Consider the following 17,971-nt stretch of genomic DNA (forward strand, 5'->3'; position numbering starts at 1 on the left):
CACTGACACTCTCAACTCTTCAGTACAGGCTTCTGAGCTGACAATGCTTACACAACTTCCAGACTAAAGCAGTAAACTACGTCTGGATCAATAGAATTCTCGGATGCAGTGGGCTTCAAGAATTAATGACAGGAACAATGGCATGAACTCAGAGGTCATCACTGATTTTGTTTCTCTACTAGGAAAGGCTGTACTTGTGAATGATGTTCACTGTGTCTGGGAGGACCAGCTGCCTTTAAGGAACTGAGGCTGATTTTCCTTATGAACACAATGCCTGCAAAGTCCACCCAGAAAGCCCAGGTGGGTGCCTGCAAGACAAAGTGCAATCTCAAGGTCACGAGGGTCACTTCCTGACAGGTTGAGAGGAGAAGGATGCACTGAAAGGTACAGGTTGTACAGGGAAAATCTGGTATGTGCTTTATTGGATTTAGCTTCCTAGTCTCAAGACAGCAAATGATAGAGACTTTTATAAGTCTGATCAGAAATTTTTTAAATAAAAACTTCCAGGTAGAAATGAATTAATCTGAAGTGATTCCTGGGTTGGGAAGAGCCCCTTGAGAAGGGAATGGCTACCCACTCTAATATTCTGGCCTGGAGAATTCCATGGACTGTATAGTCCATGGTGTCACAAAGAGTCAGACACAATTGAGTGACTTTCACTTTTCACTTTCTAAGGCTTTTATTATAGAAAATTAAGTCAGGCTGCCATTCCCCTATCTTTCCAGTTCTCTCTACCCTAAAAACTGGTAAAATTTCCTAAAACTCAAATGGTTTTGGTTGACCAAATAGAACAGAAAACAGTGCTGGTTGATTGTATATTTTATAATTCAAGATCCTTCAGACAGAAATGACTTTTGAATAGTCATGTTTCCTATTTTTTTAAAATAAGTATCTTTTTTGTCCATCACAATACCTTGGGCCTTGGTTTCCACATTTATAATACAAATGTACTGGTGTACAGTTACCTCAAAGAAGACCAATAATATTAGCTCAGTATGTTGTTATGACATGACAATTATATCCTTCTATGTTCAATGTGCAAACACTATGATAATGAAATAAATCAGAATGATTAAATTCAGAATAACAATTCTATGTTTAAAAAAATTTTCACCCCACTTATTGACAACAGTATTAAATAAGATACCAGCCATTAGGTTAATTTTGCATCATATATTAGTATAACAATAATCTTAAAGTAATTTAATTTTTACAGTTTACACATGACAGTGTTCTACAGAAATAAAATTATAATATTCTATTTTAAACCTGAACAGCTACAGCACAATATCCTACATGACTTGTGTCATATATAATATTGGTTAACATTTTAAACACAGATTGGATATAAGTTCAATTCATACTTACCCATGAAATTGAGATACCCCTCTCCACCGAGTGCGTGAGTAATGAGTCGAATCATCTTATGAAGCTGTATTCCACGATCAATAACGGGAGTAAATGGGGTCAGAACGCTCATGTTGGTATACATTTCAGCATCCATCAACCAAAATGCCAACGTCTTATCCCCAACAAGTGCCTAATAAAATAAAAGTCACTGATGTAAATGCAAAGAATAGATACTAGGGAGTTGTCATTTATGCTAGAGTAACATGTGATTTCACAAAAACAGTACAGGAGAAGTGTGTGAATTAGTATTAATTCCATGTATTTCCCAATAGTCACTATCTGGCACCCCACTCCAGTACTCTTGCCTGGAAAATCCCATGGACGGAGGAGCCTGGTGGGCTGCAGTCCATGGGGTCGCTAAAAGTCTGACACGACTGAGTGACTTCACTTTCACTTCTCACTTTCATGCATTGGAGAAGGAAATGGCAGCCCACTCCAGTGTTCTTGCCTGGAGAATCCCAGGGACGGGGGAGCCTGGTGGGCTACCGTCTATGGGGTCGCACAGAGTCGGACACGACTGAAGTGACTTAGCAGCAGCAGCAGCATGCTGAAGGTAAGCTGGTGAAATACATGAGAAAGCTCATGTATCTATGTTTCTTTTATTTATAAAATAGCTTGGTGAAAAACTCATGATAAGCTACCTGAATATTTGCTAATACTAAACATGAGAAATTAGAATAACATGTGTTATAATGTTTAAAATACTAATAGCCTTTTTTAAGGATTTAAACAATGGATTTTTTAAAATTGAATGACAAGATTCCTTAAATTCTGTAATGCTTGAAAATTTTCATAAGTTTCACACACATGATTTCATACAATCCCATAATCTTAGATTAAACTATTAGAATACTAACAGAGTTTTTAAAAATGACTTGTATATCATGATTTTATTGCTTTAAAAGAGTGGAAGAGTTTCTTAGAAATCATTTATATGTATATGCACTTATGTACAGGAGAAGGCAATGGCACCCCACTCCAGTACTCTTGCCTGGAAAATCCCATGGACGGAGGAGCCTGGTAGGCTGCAGTCCATGGGGTTGCTAAGAGTCAGACGCGACTGAACGACTTCACTTTCACTTTCCACTTTCATGCATTGGAGAAGGAAATGGCAACCCACTCCAGTGTTCTTGCCTGGAGAATCCCAGGGACGGGGGAGCCTGGTGGGCTGCAGTCCATGGGGTCGCACAGAGTTGGACACGACTGAAGCGACTTAGTAGCAGTAGCAGGAGCAGCACTTATGTACATAAAACATGTACATAAATATATTACAATGGACCTTTTTTCCTTTTAGGAGCAAACTGACAACTTTTTCTTAAAATGTAGAACTTGCTTTCTTATTATATTTGAAATCTAATCTAGAACGAGTTTGTTTTATATGAAAATATAATAGTTGACAAATGGGGCAGGTAACTTGGAAACACCCTGAGCAGCAGAAAAGGTCTCTTAATTGGAATGGTTTATGGTTAAAAGTAGCTAACTAATGCCAAGGATTATTTATCGACAGGAAGAATATATAGAGAAACACAGAGCTTAAACCATAATCTCCTCACCCTATTACTGTACAATTATTTTCATTTTTAGAAAAAAATTTTTCTTTATAAACCTATTTTAAAGTTTAAACTATTTTCATATATTCATATTTGTAATTTTTATTAGGTTTAAAATTCAGTGTATGTTTGCTTTTAGGAAGAATTAGGTAACTTACATCTTTTTGTATATTCCTGACAATTTTTAATACAAGGTGGAATTACATGGATGTTTAAAGTATGAAATAAGTCTTCCATACTGTTTCTGTACATCTTGGAAGAAAAATTATGAAATTAATCTATCAGATTCATCTTTAATTTGTTTATTTTACTCATTTCTTTATTCTTTTATTCATTCATATAAAATAAACATAAATTGGGAACCCAAATGTGCTACAATTGGCTAGAAGCTTGCAATGTATTTTAATTTTCATGTTGTTATATACTTGACACACAAAAAAATGTGGAAAATTTTTTAAAGAGATGGTAATAACAGATCACCTGACCTGCCTCCTGAAAAATGTGTATGCAGACAAAGAAGCAACAGTTAGAACTGGACATGGAACAAAAGACTGGTTCCAAATTGGGAAAGGAGTACATGAAAGCTGTATATTGTCACCTTGCTTGTTTAACTTCTATGCAGAGTACATCATGAGAAACGCTGGACTGGAAGAAGCACAAACTGGGATCAAGATTGTTGGGAGAAATATTAAAACCTCAGGTATACAGGTGACACCACCCTTATGGCAGAAAGCGAAGAAGAACTAAAGAGCCTCTTGATGAAAGTGAAAGAGAAGAGTGAAAAAGCTGGCTTAAAACTCAACTATTAGGAAACTAAGATCATGGCATCCGGTCCTATCACTTCATGGCAAATAGACGGGGAAACAATGGAAACGACAAGAGACTTTATTTTTTGGGGCTCCAAAATCACTGCAGATGGTGACTGCAGCCATGAAATTAAAAGTCACTTTCCTTGAAAGGAAAGTTATGACCAACCTAGACAGCATATTAAAAAGCAGAAACATTACTTTGTCAACAAAGGTCCATCATCTAGTCAAAGCTATAGTTTTTCCATAGTCATGAATGGAAGTGATAGTTCAACATAAATGGAAAAGATAATTGGAAGACAGCTGAACACTGAAGAATTGATGCTTTTGGTTTTTTTTTTAAACTTTACATAATTGTATTAGTTTTGCCAAATATCAAAATGAATCCGCCACAGGTATACATGTGTTCCCCATCCTGAACCCTCCTCCCTCCTCCCTCCCCATACCATCCCTCTGGGTCGTCCCAGTGCTCTTGAACTGTGGTGTTGGAGAAGACTTTTGAGAGTCCCTTGGACTGCAAGGAGATCCAACCAGTAAATCCTAAAAGAAATCAGTTCTGAATATTCATTGGAAGGACTGATGCTGAAGCTGAAACTCCAAACTTTGGCTACCTGATGTGAAGAACTGACTCATTGGAAAATACCCTGATGCTGGGAGGGATTGGGGGCAGGAGGAGAAGGGGACGACAGAGAATGAGATGGTTGGATGGCATCAACGACTCAATGGACATGAGTTTGAGTAAGCTCCAGGAATTGGTGATGGACGGGGAAGCCTGTCTACTGCCATCCATGGAGTTGCAAACAGTCGGACATGACTGAGAGACTGAAATGAACTGAATATTCTTGACAAGGGATTTACTTATCCTTAAATTAATATTCAGTCAGTTCAGTTCAGTTCAGTTCAGTCGCACAGTCGTGTCCGACTCTTTGCGACGCCATGAACTGCAGCACGCCAGGCCTCCCTGTCCATCACAAACTCCTGGAGTTCACTCAGACTCACATCGTTCAAGTCAGTAATGCCATCCAGCCATCTCATCCTCTGTCGTCCCCTTCTCCTCCTGCCCCCAATCCCTCCCAGCATCAGAGTCTTTTCCAATGAGTCAACTCTTCGCATGAGGTGGCCAAAGTACTGGAGTTTCAGCTTCAGCATCATTCCCTCCAAAGAAATCCCAGGGCTGATCTCCTTTAGAATGGACTGGTTGGATCTCCTTGCAGTCCAAGGGACTCTCAAGAGTCTTCTCCAACACCACAGTTCAAAAGCATCAATTCTTCAGCGCTCAGCCTTCTTCACAGTCCAACTCTCACATCCATACATGACCACAGGAAAAATCATAGTATTCATTTCTTATTTTGTTACATTTTGGTTCTGTTTTTTTCATTGATATTTATTTGATTTGTTCCACAGCCAATTTAAAAGAAAGTACTGCCCCAATTAGGAAGATATAAAACTTCATATGTCTACTTCATGAATGAGTAAAGTTTCTATACAGGCCAACAGTACGTGGTTTAGGCAGTGGGCTATTTTCTCAGTCTCAACTACTTAAATCTGCCATTAAGACTCAAAAACAGCCATAGACAATAGATAATTGAATGAGTATGCCTGTGTTCCAATTACCTTTATAAAAACAAGCAGCAGGCAGAATTTGGCTCATGGGCCTTGATAGCTGATCTCTGGTCTACTTATACTTTCTTAATAGTAAGAGGAGACATCTGAAAAACTAGTTTCCAACTTAAATTGTTAATTTCTGTTGAAATAACATAGGAACTTATTGTTTAATTTCAATTTTCTTAACTCATATACTGCAAATAATTTCAAAAGGTTTACTGTCTTTTTAAAGTATAAAGACTTCAATTTATATTGTTTATGGGGACAATCCACATGCTTTCAATAACTAAATGGCCTTCTCCATTTGAGTGACTACTAGGAGAAGTCATAGTACTAAGGCTGCAAATACAAATGGAAACAAATATTCTGCTTAAAATGTGATGAGAACATGAAGAATTGGGAAGCCACTTTTTCCCCTATACACCTGGATGAAAGCTTCAGGAAACACACATGAGTCAGAGCATTAGTTCTTTATAGTAGCTTCCCAGGTGAAGTATGCATTTGCATGTGTGTGGGGAAAGTATAAGATTGGGACAAGGCTGACCTATTTATGGGAGAAGGCAATGGCACCCCACTCCAGTACTTTTGCCTGGAAAATCCCATGGATGGAGGAGCCTGGTAGGGTGAAGTCCATGGGATCACTAAGAGTCGGACACAACTGAGCAACTTCACTTTCACTTTTCACTTTCATGCATTGGAGAAGGAAATGGCAACCCACTCCAGTGTTCTTGCCTGGAGAATCCCAGGGACGGGGGAGCCTGGTGGGCTGCCGTCTATGGGGTCACACAGAGTTGGACATGACTGAAGCAACTTAGCAGCAGCAGCAGACCTATTTATGAATGGGTGAAAGTTTTACAGTATTGAAGAACAGAACACTTGGAGGATTGAACCGAGAATAGACTTTGGCATGAGCCAAGATATGACAGGTTGTGTGTGAGAAACTTTAACCAAAAGATCTGGGTTAACAAAATTAGCTTTGCCCTTTGGAAAATATCTCAGGCTACATTATAGACGATGGACTAAAACAGAGGGACAGAGATCAAGGTGATCAATCAGCAAAAGATTTAGTGACTGAGGGGGGAAAATGATGAAAGCAAGTGAAAAGCCATAAAAGAAAATCTTTAGAAGGAAACATAAAATGGAAAGGAAATTAAAATTAACCTGGATTAGCACCAACATTCTTCTTGTGACAACAAAGGAAAACTTGTAAGATAGCACTTGCAACTGTCATTCACAGTCGTTTAATTACAGTTTGGCAGGGTAAAAGTAGTACTGCATTTTGAAGCTGAAATTTATGGATCTACAAAGTAATTTTTTTAATGTTTTTCTTTTTTAAAGGTTTTTTGATGTAAAATGTCTACTGAATTTGTTACAATACTGCTTCTGTTTTATGTTTGGGGCTTTTTGACTGTGAGATGCATGGGATCTTAGCTCCCTGACAAGGGATCGAACCTGGACCTTCTGCACTGGAAGGCAAACTCTTAACTACGGGACCACCATGGAAGTCCCTGAAACATTTTTCAAGTAAGAGTAGCTATCACATAAAACAGACATATAACACATTGCATTAATTGTATGAACTATAGAAATTTGTATTGAAATATGCTTATTTTAGATATGTTAACACATACAGGCACAGAGAGAGAATGGTTTACACACATACTTATTTACCTGATCATGGCTCTCTGCGTAGGCAATGCACTTTTCAAGGTAGCGTCGGTTTGTGAGTGTATACACTATATTCCCCATGTTCCAATCTTCATCTTTATATTCTTTCAGTAACTAAATGCAAGACAGGAAATAATTTCAATACACCATTACTATTCTTACTTTATAACCCAAACTTAGGGTATATATCATATCAATCCAAATTATGACACAGATACAAGCACACCTACAGAACAAAAATAGCTTTGTTGAACTTTTACTGAAATCACAGCTTTTGTACAGACTATCCAAATGACAGTGGTGTTGTGTGTGGGTGTGCATGTGCTCACTTTTGTGCAGATGATTTGATCACTGCACTGTAGGATTTTGGCAACTTTTTTCTTTTTCTGTAACAACTGCTACTTCTTGATTAATGACTACAGTAAAGTGTTGTGCAGTAGATCTTTCAATAACTTCCACAAGGTACAGATATACTTGCTACCATTTAGCTTGGAATGAAAAAAAAAAAAGTTAGCAAGAAGAGTGTCTTGTTCCTTTCTTAAAATAAATGAAAACAACTATTATTTCAATGTATAAAAGCTGATTATCGTGAAATAAATATCATCCTGAGGCAGGAGATAGATGGGCTCCAGGTTAGATATCTACAGCTGACCTTCTGTTTGCATTTCATGAGGCAGGAAGAAGTGGGCTTCCCACAGAATACCTATAACCAGCCTTCTGTTGGTGTTTTCTGAGATAAGAGATGGGTGGGCTCCAGTTAAGGCATTTACAATCAGCCTCCTGTTTGCCCTCCAAAATGGAAGTAACAACAGACACAGGGTAAATAGCCAGTCTTTGTCTCTTGGAAACACCTAAAGGTAAGAGTCATGGCATGGCCTCTTTACCTCACTGCTCTTCACCACACCCTTCTCTCTGAGTGTGCATTTCTGCTTTGCTTCCATCTTAACTAAATCAACCATTTCTCTGTGTGCTTTCCCACTTGTTGTTATGCTATGCCTCTAATAATAAACTTTGTACCTGCATTTACAGTTTCTGCCTCCGTGATAAATGCATTTTTCACTGAGGTCAAAGATCCAGGGAAAAATAGCTTCCAGCCTCTAGCCCTGGCTGGTCGGGTGGCTAGGATTCTTGATTCTCATCCAGGCTACCCAGGTTCAATTTCTGGGCAGGGAATTAAGATCTCGCTTCCCGCCACCATTCACTGCTGCCTCTCCGAGATAAGTCAACAGTGCGCACATTTTTGTCTCCACTTGGGTTGTTACTCAGTCTCCAGTGTGGCTTCTGTACCTCTCAAACCTCTTCAGTGCAAATGAACTTGTAGAAATTTCAGATTATGATTGCGTCCTAAGTCCTTTCTTAGGCAAACGCTTGCTGTACAAGAAAAGAATGCTGTCCCTACCCCTTTCCACGAAATGCTTTCCTCCTTAGGCTGCCATTGTGAAACTCTGCATTGTTTTGCTTTGTTTTGTTTTCTCACCACTCAGACATCCAGCAAAATCCCTTTCTCTGACTATCCTATGAAAGCTGCTGCTCCACAGAATTAACAGCCTAAAAAGAGACTATTCTTTCACTCAACACAATCTTTCTAAAGGGGGCTCATTTCTCTGTCCTGCACACTGACAGGCAGAATTCTAAAATGGTTCCTATGATTCCCACTCCCTCTGATTCACCTCTTTGTATAATCCTTTACCTGGAGGGTGGGAGGGAACTTTGAATACAACAGATGTCCTTTGAAGAAAGGGTGAGATAATAACAGAAATGTTTTAAATTGCTAAGTTTGTGGTAGTTGGTTATACAGCAATAGGAAATTAATGCAGATTTTGGTACACGAAATAGAGTTCCAGCCTGTTTGTATCTTCCTTTGCTTTTTTTTTTTTTTAATTTTGCTCAATGGAATTCAGAGGTGCTTAGCCATCCCCCTTTGGAGAAGGCAATGGCAACCCACTCTAGTACTCTTGCCTGGAAAATCCCATGGGCGGAGCAGCCTGGTAGGCTGCAGTCCATGGTGTCCCAAGAGTCAGACACGACTGAGCGACTTCACTTTCACTTTCCACTTTCATGCATTGGAGAAGGAAATGGCAACCCACTCCAGTGTTCTTGCCTGGAGAATCCCAGGGACGGGGGAGCCTGGTGGGCTGCCATCTATGGGGTCGCACAGAGTAGACACGACGTAGCAGCAGCAGCAGCAGCAGCAGCTGCCGCCATCCCCCGTAACTGCAGTGTGAATCATCGGGCACCAGAGGGCAGACTGTATTAGGCAGAATAATGACCGCCCACAGGTGTTCACGGGAGAAGGCAATGGCACCCCACTCCAGTACTCTTGCCTGGAAAATCCCATGGATGGAGGAGCCTGATAGGCTGCAGTCTATGGGGTTGCTAAGAGTTGGACCTGACTGAGTGACTTCACCTTCACTTTTCACTTTCATGCACTGGAGAAGAAAATGGCAGGGACGGGGGAGCCTGGTGGGCTGCCGTCTCTGGGGTCACACAGAATCCGACATGACTGAAGCGACTTAGCAGCAGCAGCAGCAGCACAGGTGTTCACATCCTAATACCCAGAGTCTGTGAATATGTCACCTTACATGGCAAGAAGGACTTCAGAGATCTGCTGAAGTTAAGGACATTGAGAGGGGGAGATTATCCTGGATCACCTGGATGTTGCTGCTACTGCTAAATCATGTCAGTCATGTCTGACTCTGTGGGACCTCATAGACAGCAACCCACCAGGCTCCTCTGTCTCTGGGATTTTCCAGGCAAGAATACTGGAGTGGGTTGCCATTTCCCTCTCCAATGCATGCATGCATGCATGCTAAGTCGCTTCAGTCTTTGTGTCCGACTCTGTGCAACTCCATGGACAGCAGCCCACTAGGCTCCCCTGTCCACAGGATTCTCCAGGCAAGAATACTGGAGTGGGTTGCCATTTCCCTTCTCTGGATTACCTGGATGGGCCCAATATAATTACAGGGATCTTTCTTAAAAGGTGCTTGGGTTGTCAGAGTAAGACAGAGATTTGAAGATGCTACCCTGCTGGCTTTGAAGATAGGGGAAGGTCTCATGAACCAAGGAATACAGGTGGGTTTTAGAAGATAGAAAAGTCAAAGAAATAGAACCTCCAGAAGGAATGCAGCCTTACCAAGCCTTGATTTTTAGTCTAGGAAGATCATTTCAGATTTGTGAACGTATGACAGTAGATTTGTATTATTTTAAGACACTTTGTATTATTTAGATTCAGTGTAGTATTTGTATATGTCTATTCACAATCCATAAACCTATACAAATATGCCCAGTTAAGTTTGACTGCTGTGTTAAAAGAATTCAATGGAAGCAGGTTAGACTTTTCAACAAATCATGCGGGAAGTGTTAGACATCTTTAGACAAAAAAAAAAAATCTTAGACACTGATTGCACAAAAAGTAACTCAAAGGGACTATGGACTTAAACATAAAATTATAAATGTTTAATAGAAAATATAGGAGAATCAAAGAATTCTCAGACTTGTCACCAAAAGAGATCTCTAAAAGGGGGGAAAAAAAAAAGATAAACTGGCCTTCATTAAATTTAAAGAAAACAAAGAACTTTAGCTCTGTGGAAGTCCACATGTAGAGGATGAAAACACAAGCAAAGACTGGTATAAATATATTTGTCAACCACATACCACCCCACAAAAGGGTTGAATCTAAACTATATAAAGAACTCTCAAAACTCCACAGTAAATGAATGATCCAATTAGAAAATGGTCAAAAGACATGAACAGACATTTCACTGAAGAAGATATAAAGATGGCAATAAGCACAAGAAAACAAGTTCTTCATCACACGCCATTAAGAAAATGCAAACTAAACCCACAGCGAGATATTTCTGCACACCTGATAGAATGACTAATATGAAAAATAGCAGCAATAACAAATGCACTGTTCAAGAACGTACAGAAACTGGATCTCTCCAAAATTGCTTGTGGTAATACAAAATGGTACAACTACTCAGAAAAATAGTTTGAAAGCCTCTGACTGTGCGGATCACAATAAACTGTGGAGAATTCTTCAAGAGATGGGAATACCAGACCACCTGACCTGCCTCGTGATATATCTGCATGCAGGTCAAACAGCAACAGTTAGAGCCAGACATGGAACAACAGACTGGTTCCAAATTGGGAAAGGAGTAAGTATGTCAAGGCTGTATATTGTCACCCATATGCAAAGTATTTAACTCATATGCAAAGTACATCATACGAAATGCCAGGCTGGGTGAAGCACAAGCTGGAATCAAGATTGCTGGGAGAAATATCAACAATCTCAGATATACAGATGATACCACTTTAATGGCAGAAAGCAAAGAGGAGCCAAAGAGCCTCTTGATGAAAGTGAAAGAGGAGAGTGAAAAAGCTGGCTTAAAACTCAATATTCAGAAAACTATGATCACGACATCTGGTTCCACCACCTCATGGCAAATATTTGAGGAAAAAGTGGGAACAGTGACAGAGTTTATTATCTTTGGCTCCAAAGTCACTGCTGAAAGTACTGCAGCTATGAAATTAAAAGATGCATGCTTCTTGGAAGAAAAGCTATGACAAACCTAGACAGCATATAAAAAAGCAAAGATACCACTTTGCAGACAAAGTATGGTTAAAGGTATGGTTTTTCCAGTGGTCATTTACTTATATGAGAGTTGGAGGATAGAGAAGGCTGAGTGCTGAAGAACTGATACTTTTGAAATGTGGTGCTGGGGAAGACTCTTGAGAGTCCCTTGGACAGCAAGGAGGTCAAGCCAGTCAGTCCTATAGGAAATCAACCCTGAATATTCATTGGAATGACTGATACTGAAACTGAAGCTCCAATACTCAGGCCACCTGATGCAAAGTGCTGACTCACTGGAAAAGACCCTGATGTTGGGAAAGATTGAAGGAGAGGAGAAGAGGTGATGAAGGAAGGATGAGATGGTTGGAAGGCATCACCGACTCAATGGACATGAGTTTGAGCAAACTCCGGGAGATAGTGAAGGACAGGGAAGCCTTGGCATGTTGCAGTCCATGGGGTTGCAGTTGGACACGACTTAGTGACTGAACAACAATAACAACAACATCCAACCAGTATAAAACCCAGTACTTTTGGACGTTTACCATAGAGTAATGAAAATTTATGTTCATACAAAAATCTGTACACAAATGTTTATAGCAGCTCTCTTTATAGCAGCCAAAACCTAGAAACAGTCGAGATATCTTTTACTGGAAAAATAGTTAAACAAACTGTGATACAACCATGCCATGAGACAGCATTCAACAAAAAGAAAGGGAAACAGTGAAGTAGCATCACAGATGTAGAAAACAAACTTATGGCTCCCAGCGGGTAAAGAGGGGGAAGGATAAATTGGGAGACTGGGATTGACATATACATACTATTATGTATAAAATAGGGCTTCCCAAATGGCTCAGTGGATAAAGAATCCATGTGCAATGCAGGAGACGCAGGAGACATGGGTTCGATCCCTGATTCAGGAAGATTCCCAGAGGATCCCACTCCAGTATTCTTGCCTGGAGAATCTCATGCACAGAGGAGGCTGGCAGGCTACATACAGTCCATAGGGTTGCAAAGAGTCAGACACCACTGAAATGACTAAGCACATTTATATATAATAGATCATTCATAAGGACATACTATATAGCACAGGAAATTCTACTCAAAAATCTGTAATGGCCTATATGTTTAACTGATTTACTTTGCTCTATACCTAAAACTAACATTACATTGTTAATCAACTATACTCCAATAAAAATTTAAAAAAAAATCTTGCAAAGAAATATACTACTGATACAGCCAACAACCCACATGAAATCCCCAGAGAATTTGACTAAGTGAAAAATGATAAGCCCAAAAGGTTGCATACTATATTATTCCATTTATATAACATTTTTAAAATGAAAAAATTATAGAAATGGAGATCAGATTAGTTGTGGCCAAAGGTTCAGGAGTGATTTGGGAAAGAAAGGAGTAGGTGTGGCTCTAAAGGCAACATTTGGGAAACTCGTGGTAATGTTCCATATCTTGATTATGTCCATGTCACTATCCTGATTGTGATATTATACTATAGCTTTGCAAAATGTTATGGTGGTAGTTTAATAGCTAAGTTGTGTCTGACACTTGCAAACCCATGGATTGTATCCTGTCAGGCTCCTCTGTCCATGGGGTTATCCCAGCAAGAATACTGGAATAGGTTGCCACTTCCTTCTCCAGGGGGTCTTCCTGACCAAGGGATTGAACCTGTATCTCTGGTGTCTTCTGTGATGGCAGACAAATTCTTTACCAATTTACCACCTGCTTAACTCCACAGAAATCTAAACGGAGAACAATACATTTTTTTCCTTCCATTTGTATAATGTACTGCCTAGTACAGTATCTTGAGTATACAAAGTACTGAAGTGTTTAGTAAGTCAAATATTTAAAAAAAAGAAGAAAAGAAAACTGCCATTATTACTCAGAGGAGGAAATAGCCTGCTCTGAGCTATGATTGATTGAAATAATTATAGGTTGATGTACACCTTTAAATATCCTTGAATCTGCTGAAAGCCTGATGAAGGCTTTTCAGTAGGATGTTAAAAAAGCAAGATTTGGCACTTGCAAGGGGGAAAACACCTTTGTGGAAGATTAGAAATCGTAAAAATGGTGGGCAGACAAAGAGCCTAAACCAAGGTAAGAAACTTGAAGATCACAACATTCTTTTTTTTTAATAACAAATACAAAGAAACTTTCCCAGCTAGTAAAGTCTCTTTGGTTTCTAACTCTGATCAGATTTGTAGAACACTTATTTTTTTGACCTGACAATAATTAAGAAATTGATAGATGGAAAAGCAGAAGTTGTGCTGGTAGAGTTTTAATGTCACAGTTGTGCACTGCCCAAATTGCCTGTGGACACAGAAGAGACATGAGGTGATTACAATAACCACTTCCTTCAGAATAGGCTTCATGGTTTTTCTATTCAAAGTTAAGCTCTTCTGCCACTGTGATATCATGGCACCAGTTCATGTCTGTACTAAAGGGCTTTATCAGAGAGCAATGATTATTTGATACATATCTGACTTCTTATAAATACTCAGCCTGTGACTCAGACTTTGCCACTCAAGAGTGTTTTATATCAAATCTAAGTCTTATTTTAGGTTATCTAAAAATAATCTTATCTAAAGATCACTTATGGCTATAACAACTTTGGTCGTTTAGACAAAAATAAATGAAACAAAATATAATCCAAGCTACTTAAATTGTTATTAAATTTAATAAAAGTATATTAGAAATTATATGCAAGGTGTCATATACAATTATTCATTCCTAGTACCAGACACATGGTAAGGACTTTTAAATACCCAATGAAGGAATGGATAAATCCACATCTGTTGAGTAAAAAACCATACTAAGAAATAAGTACTGGGAATTAAGGAGTGACTCCTACATTAATTGATGATTTGCAGGCAGAAATGGATGCTTTGATGAAGTTTAATGTGTTTTAAATATAGAACGCCAGAGTTTCATATAATTGCACTGATAATGCAAAATTCCATTTACATAGCTAACATTATATCAATCATATCTTCCCCATGCCTGCATAATGCAAGTGTGAATACTTTAAATTAGAACTTTTAGAAGTTTGAGAGGAATCTTATTAAATGGCACAAGAATCAACACACTAATGAGAGAATTTAATACTTCAGTTAAAATATCACAACTAAGAAATAAATCAAAGAAATAATAAATACACCAACATAATACATAGTATCCACAGGGAAAAAAATATTTACATTAAACCTTACCTGGATCCATTTATCTGGAATTGCCATAGCCAATCGATAGTCAAAACCACCCCCTCCCTGGGAAATTGGAGAACATAGAGCTGGCATTCCGGATACATCCTAAAATAAAGAGCATCAGCATTATCACTTCATATTGATCAAATTTTTACCAAATATTCTTGTGACAGTAAATCCAGGCCAATAAATACAAATAATAAATGGGGGTATATACTCTTGGAGTATTTTGGTAGCATAATTGTAAAAGTAGATAGCATTGTGATAGCATATCTCATTTCCCAATAAGATTTTGTGTCGTGCTTTTCATTGCAGGACAACTTTTTATCTCTTTTCCTTAGTTGCACATAGAGAACACAAATTAGTAAAAGTGTTACTGCTGAAACACAGTTTCTCACACTAATTTTTGAATACGTATTAGCTACTGCTTTCATCAATCATAAAAATACATGTGCTGTATATCTGTTATTCTTCTGTGTATACAGCAGTGGCAGAGAATGTATTTTGTGAGCACTTAGCTTCTGATGAAATGGAGCAAAGCAGTAAGATGGCTTTCACGAGAGTCAGTTACACTTGGAAAGGGTCATTGAGGTTATCTAGTGGATCCTCTTCATTTAAAAGATACAGAAATCGAGGCTTATTGAGGTGAAGGGCTTGCTAAAGACATGTTTCTCAAGGATAGAGCTGGGACTCAGACATCCAACCTTTTGACAGGGTCTTCTTACAGTCATGCTACCACTAGACTATCGGTAATCAAATAAACATATGGTCAAACAGATAAGTAAAAAGAAAATGATGAAAGGACCCAGATGCAAGAAAATATATTAGTGTAACAATGGTGGTAAAATATGGTATAAGTACTAGCAATTCTAACTCCACAATATCTTTCAAATAAATTATTTTCTTTTGCCTTATTTCTATAGACACTATCTTATTTAAGCCACCTAACTACTTACTCTGACCACTATGTTTCCACACATAAGTGGAACTCCCATCTCCAGCCTCTCTTTACACTAACTGCTGCTGAAGGGTCTGCTCCTATCATTGCCTGTGAATAGCTTGCAAGAGTCAACAATAGAAAACTTAAATTCTTCAGTTTAGGATACAATTCAATGACTATACTGTAAGCACTGACAATATAATTTTTATTTGATTATCTGCTTCCTCACTAACTGTTAGAATTTAAGACACCTGGGGTAGGACTTTTGTTGTTGTTGTTGCTCACTGACATATGCCAAGAATCTAGAATAGTAGAAGAGCACTTGGCACAAAGCAGGAACTCAATAACTATTGACTGAGTGGATTCATGAAGGTGCTGCCAAGGCTTTGATGGTAAATAAGACATAATACTTGACCTGCAGGATTCAAGAACTAGAACCTAAATAAACATGTGTGCACACAAACACACACAATCATGAAATGACAGTGTTATGGAGTCGTCATAATTGTTAACAGAAGTACACAGCAAGTGTGGGGGAAAAAAACCTACATCTCTCCATCATTATTTCTACTGTTTCATTTCAAATATTCAATATATCATCCCCTTTGAAATAATCACTCTTCCCTGTGCTTCTGACAGCTTTTCTGTGTGTGTCATTACCCAAATTCTCCCTTGGATCATTATCCTTACTTCCTACGAAAGACTATCACACACTCTGAGCTCTCTGAGACTTAATTGCTTCTTCCACAATACCATCTTCAAACACTTCCCACAGAAAAGCTATAGAAAAACAAACATATGACCTCTCTGGATTTCCAAAATAACGTGTTCATGGTTTACTAATGGAAGAGAGGTACAACAAGAGATAGTACATGGTGGAATATAGCCATAAGAAAATATTCATCAATAATATCTTATTCTACATACTTTTTTATAAGTTTATAAAAGTGGAAAAAGATGAATCAAAAAAGTGAAAAAGGATGAATGGTTAACATAAATCATTTTGGTATTCAGTTCAACTCCTTATTAACGCTGGCTACATATGTGTTAAGTATCAGGCACCTGTGTTAGACACTGGAAATACATATACAGTAGCTTCCTGGAAAAGTTTTTAGAAGACCCAGAGTTTTCATGAGACAAGTAATAAGATGGCATTAAGGATCAAGATAATTTTTTCTCAAGGAAACATTAAGGTGCTTTCTATATTTGGTCTATAGGTAGTTTTAGAAAATAGCTTATAAGAAATAGAATCTGCTAAGAAAAATATCTGGAGACCAATAAGTCTTAACTCCTAAATCTGACTCCTAGAAGGCTGCCCCATTAATGCATATGAGGTATTTGTAGCTCCTATTTGAAAGTGGAGAGTTAAGAACTACTCTTTTAAAATCTTAAAAGAAGAAAATGAGAAAATGTAATGGTCATGAAAATAAATATACTTAAATATAAAGAAGTTGATAACAAAAGGATATTCAAGTGGTCATATATGCTTCCAATGAAGTTAAAATAGCTTTAATTCTTCAATCTAAAGATCACTTATGACTATTCCAGAGGGGGAGAAAGCTTCAGTCATCAAAAAATATTTTTCATTAAAACAGCAAATATAACCACGTATAAAGGTAGACATATTCCAGAAAAAAGCCTTCAATTTTAATAACTATCATTATAACTAAATTCAATATACAGGACTGTATATAACATTGCATTACTTATTCGTTACACCACATTCCCCTCTTAAAAAAAAAAGTTCATGAGGATCAATTCCACTTCTTGAATAGACTCCCACTAGACAGAAAGTGATGTATTGAAATTGAAGTAGTTTTCAATTTAAGTAGAATAAATTGAAGACACATCTTGTTTTAAAAAAATCTAAAGCCAAGTAATACAAAGTAGGCTAAAGTCTCAAAGTTTCATTGGTAGAAACACGAATAATCAGACAAAAGCTCCCTAGATGATGAAACTATTTTACTTGAAATGAACGGAAAGATCAATGTAACAATTTTCAGTTTCATGTATTAAATAATTGCTTCTTTTTCTTCAGTACCTGCTTTTGATGTGCACTGTCATTAATTGTTTATAGTAATTTGTCATCCATAATGTCTCTGCTTCAAATTGCCATAAATATAATTAACTTTTATAAATAGCTAAATAACTTTTTTATGTTTGACAGATAAAAAGTAAAATATATAAAGTATAAAATAAAAGTT

The 17,971-nt window shown here is 37.9% G+C and overlaps 1 protein-coding gene across 1 annotated transcript in view; it reads right to left on the bottom strand.

Annotated features, from left to right (window-relative positions):
* Positions 1 to 17,971, bottom strand: part of GBE1 (1,4-alpha-glucan branching enzyme 1) — a 310,897-nt gene that overhangs the window by 80,107 nt on the left and 212,819 nt on the right. The window contains 3 exon segments of the mRNA NM_001122729.1: positions 1,369 to 1,540; positions 7,043 to 7,153; positions 14,834 to 14,932. Of these exon segments, the coding sequence (NP_001116201.1) occupies positions 1,369 to 1,540; positions 7,043 to 7,153; positions 14,834 to 14,932 (382 nt within the window).

Source organism: Bos taurus, chromosome 1, assembly GCF_002263795.3.
Source record: "Bos taurus isolate L1 Dominette 01449 registration number 42190680 breed Hereford chromosome 1, ARS-UCD2.0, whole genome shotgun sequence".
Taxonomy (NCBI): Eukaryota; Metazoa; Chordata; class Mammalia; order Artiodactyla; family Bovidae; genus Bos; species Bos taurus.